This window comes from Amphiura filiformis, unplaced genomic scaffold (genome assembly GCF_039555335.1).
Source record: "Amphiura filiformis unplaced genomic scaffold, Afil_fr2py scaffold_73, whole genome shotgun sequence".
NCBI lineage: Eukaryota > Metazoa > Echinodermata > Ophiuroidea > Amphilepidida > Amphiuridae > Amphiura > Amphiura filiformis.
Window position 1 is genome coordinate 249,459 of NW_027305537.1, and position 14,443 is coordinate 263,901.

Here is a 14,443-nt window from a genome sequence, read left to right on the forward strand (position 1 = left end):
TTGCATATTTGTTAGTAGCATACAATGTAGATGTATTAACATAGCCTGCCATAGCCGAAAGCATATTAAAGAGGACATTTTACTTTAAAACTGTAATGTCTATACATAGGGATCACAGGTTTGTACAGTGTCTTATGGCAAATTATTAAAAATTGATATTTTTGATATTTATTTGAAATCATAAGGACATTCCTCATATTCAGAATGCAATTTGGTGTGGCTGAGTAATGTGTTCTCAGGTCCCACAAAAAATACTGTGCAAAGGTGGGTGACTGGCTCCTTAAGTAGTGAAATTAGCTACATGTATTTGAATGGGGCTTCAAAATGATCAATATTGCTGTTTTCCAAATTTTTTGCCAAATGTTTTATTTCAAAAATGACCATTTTACTGATTTATCCTTCACTTTTAAACAATTTATATACACAATTTTAATTTTTTTACACTTGCTGGGATTACTGAACGAGCCTTTAAACCTAAACCTTGCCCTGTCCATGAATGATTGACTCTGACCCAATTCATCCCATTAGCAACCAAACCTCAAGTTTGTCATACTGTAGTAGAAGTAGAAATGTTTGCGGAATATCAATTTTCACACTTCACACACAACACAGTTACAGCAAAAATAAAAATGTTGAAATCCATCCACCCGCTATGGAAGACATGACCTTATTCTTTTGCACAGGGAGTGTGAATATCCAATGGGGTCACTGAATGGGTGACTCCATTTGAAATATACACCCCATGATATGGAGATTAAGGTCATGTCTTCCATAGGGGGTTGATGGATTTCAACTGGAATAGCCCTTCTGAACAGGAAGTGTTGTTATTTGTATGAATGACAGTCAGTTTTATGTTTGAGAAGATCAAAATTAGAAAAGTTTTTGTGTTTCTACCAACTACTTGTAGCTGTCTCAAGAACACCAAATGGACATTTATACCTTTTTAGGGTCAGTGTATACTCCAACACTTTTCCATACCTGTTTTCATTGCAATAAATGTTGTGGCAAACAGGCTGCAGTGGAAACTGTGCTATTCCAGTTGAAATCCTTACACCCCTATAGACATAACCTTACTCTTCCACACAAGGAGTGTGAGTTTCAAATGGTGTTACCTAAATGGGTAACTCAATTTGAAATCTACACTCTCTGTGTGGGAGGTTAAAGTCGTATCTTCCATAGGGGGTGTATGGATTTCAACTGGGATATAGCACATTGTATAGAGGAGCAAACCCAAACCAGGTTAATCTTTTCGGCAGAAGATTTCAAGAGAGAAGGGCAATTGCAGTGAAGATGGAAAACATAGCATTTTTGGCAATAGGAAACATAGGAAAAGATGTCAGAATGGACTATTATAGTTGAAATCCATAAAACCCCTATGGACAGATATGACCTTAATCTTCCACACAGGGAGTGTGAATTTCAAATGGGGATACCTGAATGGATGGCTCCGTTTGAAATTTACACCCCCTGTGTGTGAGATTTAGACCATGTCTTTCATAGGGGGTGTATGGAATTCAAAAGGAAAAGCCATATTTATTTGTTACACTGGAATTTGATATTGTTGTTAGTAGTGTATTTGTTTTGTGCTGTGTACAAAAATCATTGTCACATTTGTACCTGTTTCCCCAATCACAAAACATCCATATGATAAAATGTGGTAGAAGACAAAATTTTTAAGGCTATTCATTTTACAAAGCTAATTTTATTTCTTTGTTTGTCATCCTCTTTCTCTCCATCCAGCCTCTAGAAAACGATGTCACATCAGCTCCGCCGCCCCTAGACCAACAGCAACTCCATCCCCACTCACCACAGCTCCCACCTCTACACCTGTGTCGGCTAGCAAACCGGAAGCAAGTCCTGCAACCAGTCCAGGGAACAGTCAGCCTGCTGAAAGTATGGATCAACAAAATGCTTCATCGGCAGCCATGTTGGATGCCATGGAAGACATGAAGAAACAGATGAAATCCATGCAAGAAGGGATGAGTCGGCAAATAGTAGACTTGAAAACTGAATTCAAAAAGGAACTTAAGAAATTAATGGTGGAGGTCGACGAGGAGAAGAAATTGAGATTGTCAATGCAGGTGGAGTTAGAAAGGATTAAGAAGTTGGTCCTTGAGAGCTAATAGTGTATTTTGTCGTGAATTTTGAATGAAGAGTTTTATCATCATCATCATCATTATTATCGTAGACTCCGTTCACGCTAGGGAAATTGTGCTATTCCTGTTGAAATCCATACAGCCTGTGTGGAAGACGTGATCTTATTCTCCCACACAGGGGATGTAGATTTGAAATTGAGAAACCAAGCTAGGTAACCCCATTTGAAGTCTACATTGCCTGTGTGGAAGATTAAGCTCATGTCTTTGTCAGTGGTTGTGTTGATTTCAACTGGAATAGATCTATTTGCTTCATTTGACAAAGATAAGAAATATGATTATGCTCACGCATCTTTTTGATTGACAAAAAATAAAAATCCCTTTGTTTGATGCAGCTGAAGAACATCACTTCATTAAGTGATTGCTTAATTTGACGAAGCAAGTTTATAATGTGAATACATGATAAGCTTTTACGACGGGAGTTCATAACAATTACTAGTAAGTTTTTAGCAGGTTCGCTGTCGGACAAGTTTTCAACTGTCGATGAACACATGCTTCATTTGATGAAGAGAAGTGCTGTGTGTGCTCCAGCGGGAGTACTTTGTCACTAGGCAACCCCACATGTAGGCTTACCTTGATCTTAATTTATTCTAATGTGAATGGAATAGTATTTTCATTCAATCTTTGGTAAATATGAACACATGCAATGAAGATGAACTTATCTTTGTCAAATGAAGGTATTTTCTAACGTGAGAACGGACATAGTTATTATTATCGTCATTGGTATATCTCTTTTTTTATTTATGAATAATGGATATTTTATATATATTTAAGCAGAATCACATATAGAATGTCTTTCTAAATTCATTCCAATTAAGTATTATATAGCGCTATTCCAGTTAAAATCCATACGCCCCCTGTGGAAGAGGTGACCTTAATCTTCCACACAAGGGATGTAGATTTCAAATGGTATCACCATTCAGGTAACCCCATTTGAAATTCACACTCCCTGTGTTCAAGATTAAGGTTATGTCATCCATAGGGGGTGTGTTGATTTTAATTGGAACAGCTCATTATATATTGATTTTATTACATAATGTTAGATCAACATCAGGAATGTAAATGTCAAATTCATATTATTATATCAAGTCGGCAAAGATGTGTCTTTTTATGAGCAGGTAGACATATTATCTCATTTCATTGACTACACTTGGAGCCACAGCATGCTCATCTTTCAGGGCAGAGTTCTTTAACCTCAGTACATTTGTACATTCATTGAATGACCTTCGAAAATTTGGGTACTAAAACAAATACTCTGCAACTTGAGGTCAAATTTTGCACTATGGTTGTTAAATTGAGGTTATTGAACTATGCCATTGGGATGAGGCCATTGTGGTCCATAGTGTTAGATTCATCAGATTTGTTAAGTAAATAAACATTTTTTTTGTTGGACAAAACCAATTCAAGTGACTAAGGAACACTGGAAACAACTCAAACTTGTTCGCTGGGAAAGTGGATCAGATGACCCTATCAGTCATACCTGATGATATCCACTAATGTGTAGGACGAAATATTGTAATGAGTAAAAATTAATGTGGTTTTATCAAACAAAAATTCAAAATGTTTATATATCTCATTATTAGACTACTGTGGCCAGTGTTGACTGTATTTGGCCAGTATATATCTACTGTAAAAGTGGAATTTTTCGTGTGATTAATTTTTCACGCTTTGCCAATTTTAAATTGTTTCCTTTGTTTTTAAATTTGTGATTCTAAGTTTCCTTACATTGACCTATCCACAGAAGGAATATATTTGTACGTTTTTATTTTCACGGTAGCAGCTTGGAGCGCGAAAATAAATGTAGCGCGAAAATTTCCACTTTTACAGTATATGAAAATGGTTTTTTGATTTCGGAAGTTGAAGAAGAAACAAAAAAGGAGAGAAGATGAACAAAGAAGTCACTTTGTATCCCCCTGGATTCGAACCTTAGACCTGTCGCGTGCCAAGCACATGATCACCAACCAGTAGTCATAGAGGTTTCGCTGGCCGGACTGTGTGTTTATAGGCCTTAGGGTGATTGCGTCATGGCATCACACGCAGTAGTTATTCTCGTGGTATTTACTGGTGTTAGGGTTAATATTGATATTATATCGTCGTTGGGCAGGAAAAACCTCCTGTGTGTGATTGGCCCCAGAACATGTTTAAAGCAATACCTCCTATGTAACCTTTTGGCAGTTTTGTTTTAAACATGTTTAAGGGCCACAAGTACATAGGAGGTTTTTCCTGCCCAAACATGGTAAGGAGATACCTTTGTAATGGGTTATTCCAATTGAAATCCATACACCCCCTATGTAAGACATGACCTTAATCTCCCACACAGGGAGTGTGAATGTCAAATGGGTTCACCTGATCACATGAATGGGCAACTCCATTTGAAATCTACATGCCCATGTGTGGGAGATTATGTCCATAACAATATTGATCAAAATTTACACTAGGTAGCACACAGAATATACCCTGTTTTGCTTTTGAACACTTCATATACTGTAAAAGTGGACATTTTGTCACGGAACATTAATTTCCGTGCACATCGCAGGTTGCACGACAATAAAAATGTGCAAATTACGTTATTTTATGTACAGGATTATGTAAGCAATTTAAAAATCATGAATTTGAAAGCAAGCGAAGTAGCTCAAAATTTGGCAAAGTGTGAATAATTAAACATGCGAAAATTACTACTTTTACAGTATTTTTAGCTTCAATCAAACTAAAGTTAGAAGTAAACTACCTGAGATATTTCAGATTAGCTCTCCAATGTTGGCCTTGAAATCATGTAGATATGATACTGAACTTCCTTTTGTATTTATTTCCGTAAGAAATCTTGTGTTCTACTTTTGATCAAGGCTTATTGCGTGGCATTTATGTGATGTGCTAGGATTATTTGAAATTTTGCCATTTTGGATTGTTACATATGGAACCAAAATTGTGCACATAGTACCTACAGCATTTTTCACCAAATGCCTAAAATTGAATGGCAATGGCCATGTTGAAGCAGTATTTAGAAAAGGCTCAAAAACAAAAGGGCAGTGGTTTATAGTGCACAGGCACAATGCTTAGATGTTGATCCACAAGCCTCAGCACACTTTACAACCTGTTGCTGACCACTACGGCCCGTATCATTCCATTAACCATTTACAATGGTGCTTATGTGTTCTTAGCATAACATATTGCACACAGCTTGCAAATGAGCACACATACATACAATCAAAGTTTGCCATGCTGGGGGCAGTCTTTGAATTCAATTTTTTTATCTTGGGTTGCACTTTGCACCCCATTTTGAAAGTTTTGGTGCAATTTAATCTGACGCCGAACAATTTGAAGTGCAGTCTCAGACAATCAATACATAAAGTCAGTACAATGTGGTATCGCAATTTTGCACCACACTTTTAAAGTTGTATCGCAAAAGGCAAATTTTGGGGTGCAAATTGCACTGCAAAAGGGCTTATTTCGAATGCTGGATGGGGGGCATGGTGAACCAATCTGGACTGTATACGAGTGGATATTCATACGTGGTGGTAGATAAAATGATTAAAAGAGTTTATGCTTCAACACTGCACTATTTTATGCTCACCTGGAATCTTTCGCTAGGTCGACTAGCATCTAATAAGCAGAGATCAGAGGGTGATGCTGTGATAGGATCTTGTCATAATAGTGGGCTAGAAATAGATCCTATCAGGGATAACCTGCTGATCCGGGGGCACAACATAGTAACATCCTATGACGTCATGATTTCAATCATATAACTTAATCAGTTGTGCCAATTATGACAATTGTAAACAAGATATCACAACACCACCATCTGCTGAAGATGCTAGTCAACCTCACATTCCAGGCGAGCAAAAAGTAGTGTAGTGTTGATGTGAATCAATATGGAGGTACACTATTTCAAATATAGAGTCTGTGCTCTCCCAATTGTATCTTTGTATATGAAATATTGCTGTTATGTTAGACTCGCAGAAATTACAGATAATAAGGCACCACATTCAATGTGGTCCTATAGAACTATCGGTGCCAGGTAAGGTACCGATGACTCTTAACATCGCTCCCTAGAGATATAATAAATTGTATCAAGCATAATAATTAAGAGTTGCATAGTGTTATTGTTTTTCATTCAAATAAAAAACAAATGCACTGTACAAATATTCAGGGTACACTAAAAAGTGCCATTGGTACATCTTCGAGCACCGATAGCAATATAGGACCAAAAAAAAATGTTGTGCCTAACTCCCTGCCATCTTTATTCAAGCGTGAGCTGGAGGAATTTGATCAAGAATGGGAATTTCCCACCTTCTTTGTTCATCGAACGTAGAGGAAAAATTTGGGTATTTGTCTTTGTGCGGAATGCTTTTGGAATTTTGTGTGTGCAATGCTCAGTGACGGCACAGTGAGAAAACCTTCAAGGTGTGATATGCACCTATTGAGCTGAAAGAGCCACACATGTGCATTTTTATCATACGATATAACACCATATTGTTGTTTTTGTCTGTTTTCGTCTGCTGACGGCAATTGGAACCAAATACCCCTAATTTTCCTCTGTTATACAGGGAGGTTCACCCTTGAATGATTCCGCTTTATTGGTAGAGCCGCGGGCTGGTAACAGACATGAATAGAAAAATTACTTAACTTAACACAATGTTGTATGACTGGTTCAATTCCCATTCATGTATGCTGCCAGTTGGAGGTTGTACCCTCAAAATTTTTACTGCGTAAGTAGCAAATAGGGAGTCTGAATTCCCCATTATCTATTTCTGCAGTTTTAGACTATAATTCGTAGTGCAGCTGGTTCCCTGTTTGTAGATTTTGATATAAACAACGCACATCTCATTCGCTGTCATACCTTAGTTGCTGGTTCAGGCTTGCTTTGCATACCTGTTAGTAACCCATTGACTTCATGTTGTGATCATTTTGATGGTAGTTCCAAACTCGTATGGGTTGAATCAGTTGACCTGGCAATGATCGATTTTGACGTCACACTACGACAGCAAATAGCATGTGTGTTGAAAAATGTTGATTTTTGTAAGTGAATATTTAGTAAAGAATAGCAGAAAATGTTTAAAAGTACATTGCCAGTGATACATCTCATTTTTGACATTGGGCACATTGCAAATTATGTAGGTCAATTGTCTTTGAAAGATACTAAAAAGAAAAAGCAATTCTTATTTTTGGAGAACCAAACTTGAGTACCCTACCCCTGGCTTTCTGGAGCAATATTTTATCTCGTCAGCTGTGAACTTTGAAATACAATCTCTATTTTAGTTCTGTTTTCTTCTCTGAAATTACTTGCCTTCAAAATTGAATATGGGTATTTTTTACTATAGCGTGTCTTATCTCAAGTTGGTCTCGCCATAGTTTGTCTCGCAGTGGCAGTGTATTTATGCAGTTGCGTCGCCAGCGTTCGGACAAATCGCCCTTCTAGGCATGTGTATACACCCTGTGGGATTGGTTAGCAAGTGTGATGCAAATCTGCCACTACCATATCCAACATGGCACTACTCTCAAGTTGAGATGAGACAGACTTTGGTATGAAATTTCTCTTGTAATATTGACAACAGATGTAGACAGATATCTTTAATGTGTTAATATAAATCATGTAGGATGTACATTGGACCACACTGTTGTAAGTATGTAGACATATTGTATTTGTATTATTTCATGCATCCCCTCATCACAAAGATATTTTGAGCAAAATAGAGTCACTATTATAAGAGGGACATTTTATTTAATAGATATTCAGTTTTTGTTCCACTGATTCAATTAAAAAGAACAAATAGGCTACATCTTATCTTCAAAGGCCTATTCAGTGATTTTCTCATCCGGATGATTGTAAAAATCATCAAAATTCAGATTTGGGAACCTTTGTTAGTGTCACAGATGTGTTAACATAGCCTGCTAGTGATTGAGCCGAAAGCTGTGTATTAAAAAAACATAAGACATGACACTGCAATTTCTCTACCTAAGTAGAGAAATTAGCTACATGTATTTGAATGGGGCTTCAACTCAAAAAAGAGTTTCATATCAGTAGCGCAAAAGGTTAATAATGAAATTCTAAGCATCCACTCACCATGGTTCTTACATTCCTGAGGACAATTTTTTGTTTCCAACAAAATACTCATATTCATACACATTCTTATATTTTCTTATATTAATCCTTATTACTATATTTTATTCTGATTACGTTTTTGCTGCAAGTAATTTTGTATGTTACATTCAAATTTGGTTAATGGCCTGAGCTTTCGATCCTAGCAGGATCTTCATCAACATGTTTGTTTTTCATCAAGGCAAATGTAGCCCAGCAATTAACTAAATATTAAATGTCATTATTTTCAAGACCATTTAGACATTCAGAGTAAATATTTAAATGTCATTATTTTCAAGACCATTTAGACATAACATTCTTTATTATCCGACCATTCCATTTTAGGACCATTCATATACAATACATACTTTATATTTTCTTATGTTATTCCTTATTGTTATATTTTACTTTACACTTAGTAAAAACGGGTGTGCTTATAATACTCTCCACATGTTGTCCATGATAAAACCCTCCATTCATAGTTGTATATTTGAATAATAATAAGAAAAATATGTCATATATTTAGCAATAAAATTGTATATATATCTTATCCTTCATATGGGGAAAATGTTGTGAACCATATTGTATTGAATTTAGATATGATATGGCTCGTAACAGTTTCTATATTCGTATACCGTCATTGCAAGGTTTCCAAATTTTGCACCTTTTCCCCGTCAAGGTTTCCAAATTTTGCACCTTATTTCATGGTAACATTGGTGGAGGAATATCTGACACCGTATAGAGCAAGGTTACCTAACCGGTAGGTTGTGACCCCATTTGGGGTCACTGGGTCAAAACTTGGGTAGTCGTGGGACTTCTCATGATTGGTCATGTGACATCATTTTCACTTGGGTTTTGAGTTTTCAAGAAAGACCAGACTGGGTAACTATGGTATAGAGTTTATTTCCATTGAAGAGTAACCAATGATGCACATAGAATAACTGAATGCTACTATTTTGAAGTATTTTTCCCATTAGAATGTTAATTTATCAATTGAATAATATGTAAATGTGCACATACATTAAAATCAATGTAATATATTAATTAGTGGTTTACTTCCAAATAAAAGTCTCTACCACACCAACAAAATGTGTTATAAGTGCTAAGAACTTTTTAAAGTATATACCAATTGTGATTTATATTATGAATGTTATTGTAAATAATAAATTTGGGTATGTATAGTGTATACATATAGCTCAAATAGAATAACAATACACACAGATTTATCGGTGAATGCCATGGCCTTTTTCTTACAGTAGAAATTCAGTTGAATGAACACAGCTTTCAACAGCTGTAATCAATCCAACTGCAATCATATATCCCAAACTACAACTCAAATGCACAATCTTGGATACAATAATTAAAATATTATGGTGTTGGATTCACTTCCGTGTTACGCATGCACACCCGCATACGCTGGCGCACATCGTGCAGTGTCACAAATAATTTTCACGCTATGTCAGGCTGTGTTCATTCAATTGAAATTTCTACTGTAGTTTGATCCATTCTGCAACTTTCTCAGGTGAAAGTGAAATTCCGATATAATTAATTGATGTGTCCTTTTTCTTGCTATTGGGCTATTCCATTTAAAATCCACACTACCCCTGTGGAAGATTTTGGAAATATCTTTTACAGGAGGAGTATGAATTTCAAATGGAATTAGCACATTAACCAACTCTATTTGAAACTTGCCCTCCCTCTGTGGAAAACCAGGTTGAATCTTATTCAGAGGGTGTATGAAATTTAAATGGTGCTACCTAATGTGTTCATTCTATTTGAAATTCATACTCCCTGTGGAAGATATTTCCCAAATCTTCCACAGGGGTAGTGTGGATTTCAACTGGAATAGCCCAATTTGCGACTAGCAGTATGTTATTTCCAAAATAAAACCGGGATTATCACACATCGTCCACAAAAGGGTAAAGAATTATTTGGACCGAAAAAATTTTGACCAAAAAACCTGTTTTTTAGATTTTCTCCAAAACTAAGCATTTTGCCCAAATTTGACCTTAAAGATGGATTCATCAAGTCATTTCCATTCTAAATATGTATACTTTTATATACTTAAGACCAACAATTATTTAGAAGTAATGAGGCCCAAAAGTTTTTAAGACAACCCTTAACAACAATCAATCTAACGCCAGTTGTGATTGTTGTCTTGTAGTCAACTGGTAGCATTTTGACACTATAGGCCATGCTGGGGACCTCCCTCGGATTGATATACAAGCAGTAGGTTTCAGATCAAGTCACAGATTTAGGAATGAAAACATCATAAAAACTGCTATGCCCCAAACAGCTGAAGTATGATACAACCATTATAGGGTAAAAACATCAAGTCAACTGGTAGCATTTTGACACTATATGCCATGCTGGGGACCTCCCTCGGATTGATATACAAGCAATAGGTTTCAGATCAAGTCACAGATTTAGACATGAAAACATAAAAACTGATATGCCCCAAACAGCTGAAGTATGATACAACCAATAGGTGTAAAAATGTGTCTTATGAGCCTGACCGCCCCAGATTTTTGTGTTTTGGAATAAACTGTTTTCTCTACTTTTTGCTATAATGTAAAATCGGCTGTTTTGGGGCCAAAGTTTATTGATTTTGACTGAATTTTTTTTTTTTAAATTAAGAACATTTTTTTATAAAATATGTTTGCAAAGACATCATATTTTCAAGCTTCAACCAAGAAAAAGTCTGTGAAACTAGCCTTTCTCAGTACCATGCAGATGTGTTGATTGTTTTTTATTCACTTATACATCATATTTCACGCCAAATGTCAACCAACATGTTGTTACCATAGATCCGTGGGGGGGGGGGTTATGACGGGGGAATGGTCCACATACAATCCCCCAATGTTGATGCCTGTATGTGGGTTTCTGACCAAATTAACCTCATATTTGGCCATTTTAGCCCCAAAAGTGCAATTTTTTTCGCGCGAGTTTATTCCATTTTTGAACCATATTTCAACATTTTAGCTTCAAAATGTCAAAATATTTCTTGTGCTTCGCGCGCATTAGTACCATTAAACTTATTTTGTGGCCAAAAGGTGCTGAATTGCCTATACTTCAAGAATTTTTTTCCAACCCCATCCCCCCATGTCAAAAAAGAAATCTATGCCACTGGATGTTACTACTTTCTGTCGTTTGCTTGTGAAAAATGAAATGACAGCCTTGATTAAAGATAATGTAAACCTAAAAATTCTATCATGTTGCTCTCTTCTTAATTCTTAGGTTTCTGTATTAATTTTTTTCATGTTTGCATTTGATGATGTAAAACTTAAGGGAAGGGGTATGAACGTTTGGACAGTATTTATTGTGGGACATTAGAGCACCTCAGACATATCGAATTGCATTCTGAATACGAAGAATGTCCTGATATCAAATAATTTTGATTTTTTGAAATTCGCAATGTAATACACATTTTATGGCAAATCATTAAAATTGATATTTTGATATTTAACAGTACTTGAAGTAAACTTTATAAATCTGATGATTTATACTTAAAGTGTATGTAGGTGGGATGAAAAGCCGACGATCAATTGAAAATTTTGACCTTTTCAGTATTGAAGATATGGATTTTTTTTTCCCAAAACACCAAAAAAAATAGGTCTTATTGGGAAAAAATCCATATCTTCAATATAAAAGGTCAAAATTTTCAATTGATCGTCGGCTTGTCCTCCCAGCTACATACACTTTAAGAATATATCATTAGATTTATAAAATTTATTTCGAAGACTGTTATATGTGACCGTCCACGGCGAATGAGCCGTAAAGTCCTCCCCCGGTCAATGGTGTTTTATTTCGTGTTTAAAAATAAACATCATAAACTTAAAATGGTATATCATTTGACTTCAAACGATATCCAGAAGCGGGGTTATGGTTTGTTAAACTTTGCTCCTTCGACAAAATTATAGCTTTTACGTTTTTACATGTGTCTCTTTTTCCACATTGTTGGCAATAAATATCAAACAGTCATAATTGGCGGTCATTTCAAATCATCCCCAAGTCAACGAGGTTTAAGAAAGTTCTCTCATTGTTAATTGTTGGTTATGCATACCTGTACAAAATGCAATGCCTGGTAACCCACCACTTGAACAGGATTTAGCAATATAAGCAAACAAAGACCATGCAGAGCTATTAAAAGTTCTATAGCCATAGGTAGAAGCTTATTATCCACTTCAACAATAGGATTATTGATTAGTTTTTGACTATCGAAATGAGACGGATGTCGGGCCAGCTTAAGTTACCGATGAATATGACCTTCGTAAACATTTTACACCGTAACTCAGAATACAATTTAGGGAATTTACGGCTCATTTGTGCTGCCGGGTCACATATATCAAAATTTGAAAAATATCAAATTTTAATAATTTGTCATAAAATTTGTATTATATCGTGAATTTCAAAAATGAAAATTATTTGATATCAGAAAGACATGCTTCAGATTCAGAATGCAATTCGATACGCCTGAGGTGCTCTCATGTCCCACAAAAATACTGTCGAAACGCCATAAACGCTCATTCTAGATCCCTTAAGCTATGTGCATATTCCTGTAATATTGCAATTTCCGGTGCCGTGAATTTCCCTGAATGAAAATGTCACCGCAAAATTTGTGTCAAAATAAGTGGACCTTTTTTTGAACTGATCATGTTTTTGTTTTACTGTCACACATTGGTCAGTTTCTTAGAATACTTTTGAACAAATTGTCTTATTTCTTAGGTTTCTGGATTTCAATTATGATTCAATTAAGGTGGGCATTTGATGATGTCGAAGTTATGCGCATATTCCTGAAAATTTTTAATTTTAATTGTGGAAAATCTCGCATGAAATGACCTATGAATTTTGTTATTCAAAGTGTAATCAAGTTAGATGTGTTCAAATTTTGCGCCAAATATTGTATTTCAGCACAGCTATAACGTACAATCAGCAATACCTCCAAAACCCTTTTTGCTATAGAATCTGCCACCAAAATAAGTTTTGAATTGACAGCTGCAAATCTATCACTTTCAAGGGGGATTTCCCCCACCCCATTGTCAGCACTGAAAGGCACTATTGGAAACATGAAATTGGTAGAAATATATAGGTTTAAAATGAAGCATAAATCCAAAAATTTGAGAAAAAAAAGTATGTCCCGGGAGAAAGGTGGCAACTAACAAAGAAAATGGCAGTGTTATAAACATGACGCTCTACAGGGTGGTCCAAAAACAACTTGACCCTGGATAACCCAAGAAAGCCTCTATTGAAGCTTATTTCCATTGGGGTCCATTTGAACACCGGGACTGGTTGGGAACAGTCAGGGGTTAACACCCTACTCTTTTCGAAACTGGCTGCGAGATACATGTACAGGTATGGCTCTCTGTACACGGGACCGACGGCTTAACGTCCCCTCCGAAGGACGGAGTACTTTCATGATCATTTTTCCTGAGTTACAGCCCAATCGGAACAACTTTGAATTTGACCTGACCTTTGACCTCAGATGACCTTTGCAGTTTCATACTCCTCAAGTGCCGGGGATTGTTTTCCCCGAGTTACAGCCCATTCGGAGCAACTTTAAATTTGACCTGACCTTGGATGATCTAACAAAATGCAAACTTGCTCTGCATCAGCATGTAGGCCTAATATCGTACCACGATGCACCTTGGATGACCTTTGCGGTTTCATACTCCCCAAGTGTCAGGAATCATTTTTTCCGAGTTAGAGCCCAATCAGAGCAACTTTGAATTTGACCTGACCTTTGACCCCAGATGACCTTTGCGGTTTCATACTCCCAAAATGCCGGGGATTTTTTTCCCCGAGTTACAGCCCAATTGGATCAACTTTAAATTTGACCTGACCTTTGACCTTGGATGACCTAACAAAATGCAAACTTGCTCTGCATCGGCATGTAGGCCTAATATCATACCACGATGCACCAACCACGATGCACCTATTCATTCAACAATAAAAACTTTTAAATTAGCCTTTTGTATATTGTTTCAACTTGTTGTGCAATTTGGGAAATATATGTTAAGTGTTAAGTCCACAAGATTCACTTTGAAGAAAATCAGGAATTTTCTTTATGGCAATGAAAAAAGGTTTGATTTCTATAAAATTACAGTGAAGTAAAGGTGACATATATAGGACCATAAAAACATGTTAAGTTATCTAGAGACTTTTGATTTTTTTTAATGAATTAATTTGTTTTAAAAATAGCATGGACTTAACACGT

General features: G+C 36.1%; 1 protein-coding gene across 1 annotated transcript in view; it reads left to right on the forward strand.

The window, feature by feature from the left end:
* The window catches only part of LOC140144692 (SH3 domain-containing kinase-binding protein 1-like), a 106,944-nt gene extending 104,862 nt beyond the window's left edge, over window positions 1-2,082 (forward strand). The window contains exon 17 of the mRNA XM_072166501.1: window positions 1,741-2,082. Coding sequence (XP_072022602.1) covers window positions 1,741-1,950 — 210 coding nt within the window. The 3' untranslated portion in view covers window positions 1,951-2,082. The remainder of the gene's footprint in view (window positions 1-1,740) is intronic.
* Window positions 2,083-14,443: the final 12,361 nt, after the last annotated feature.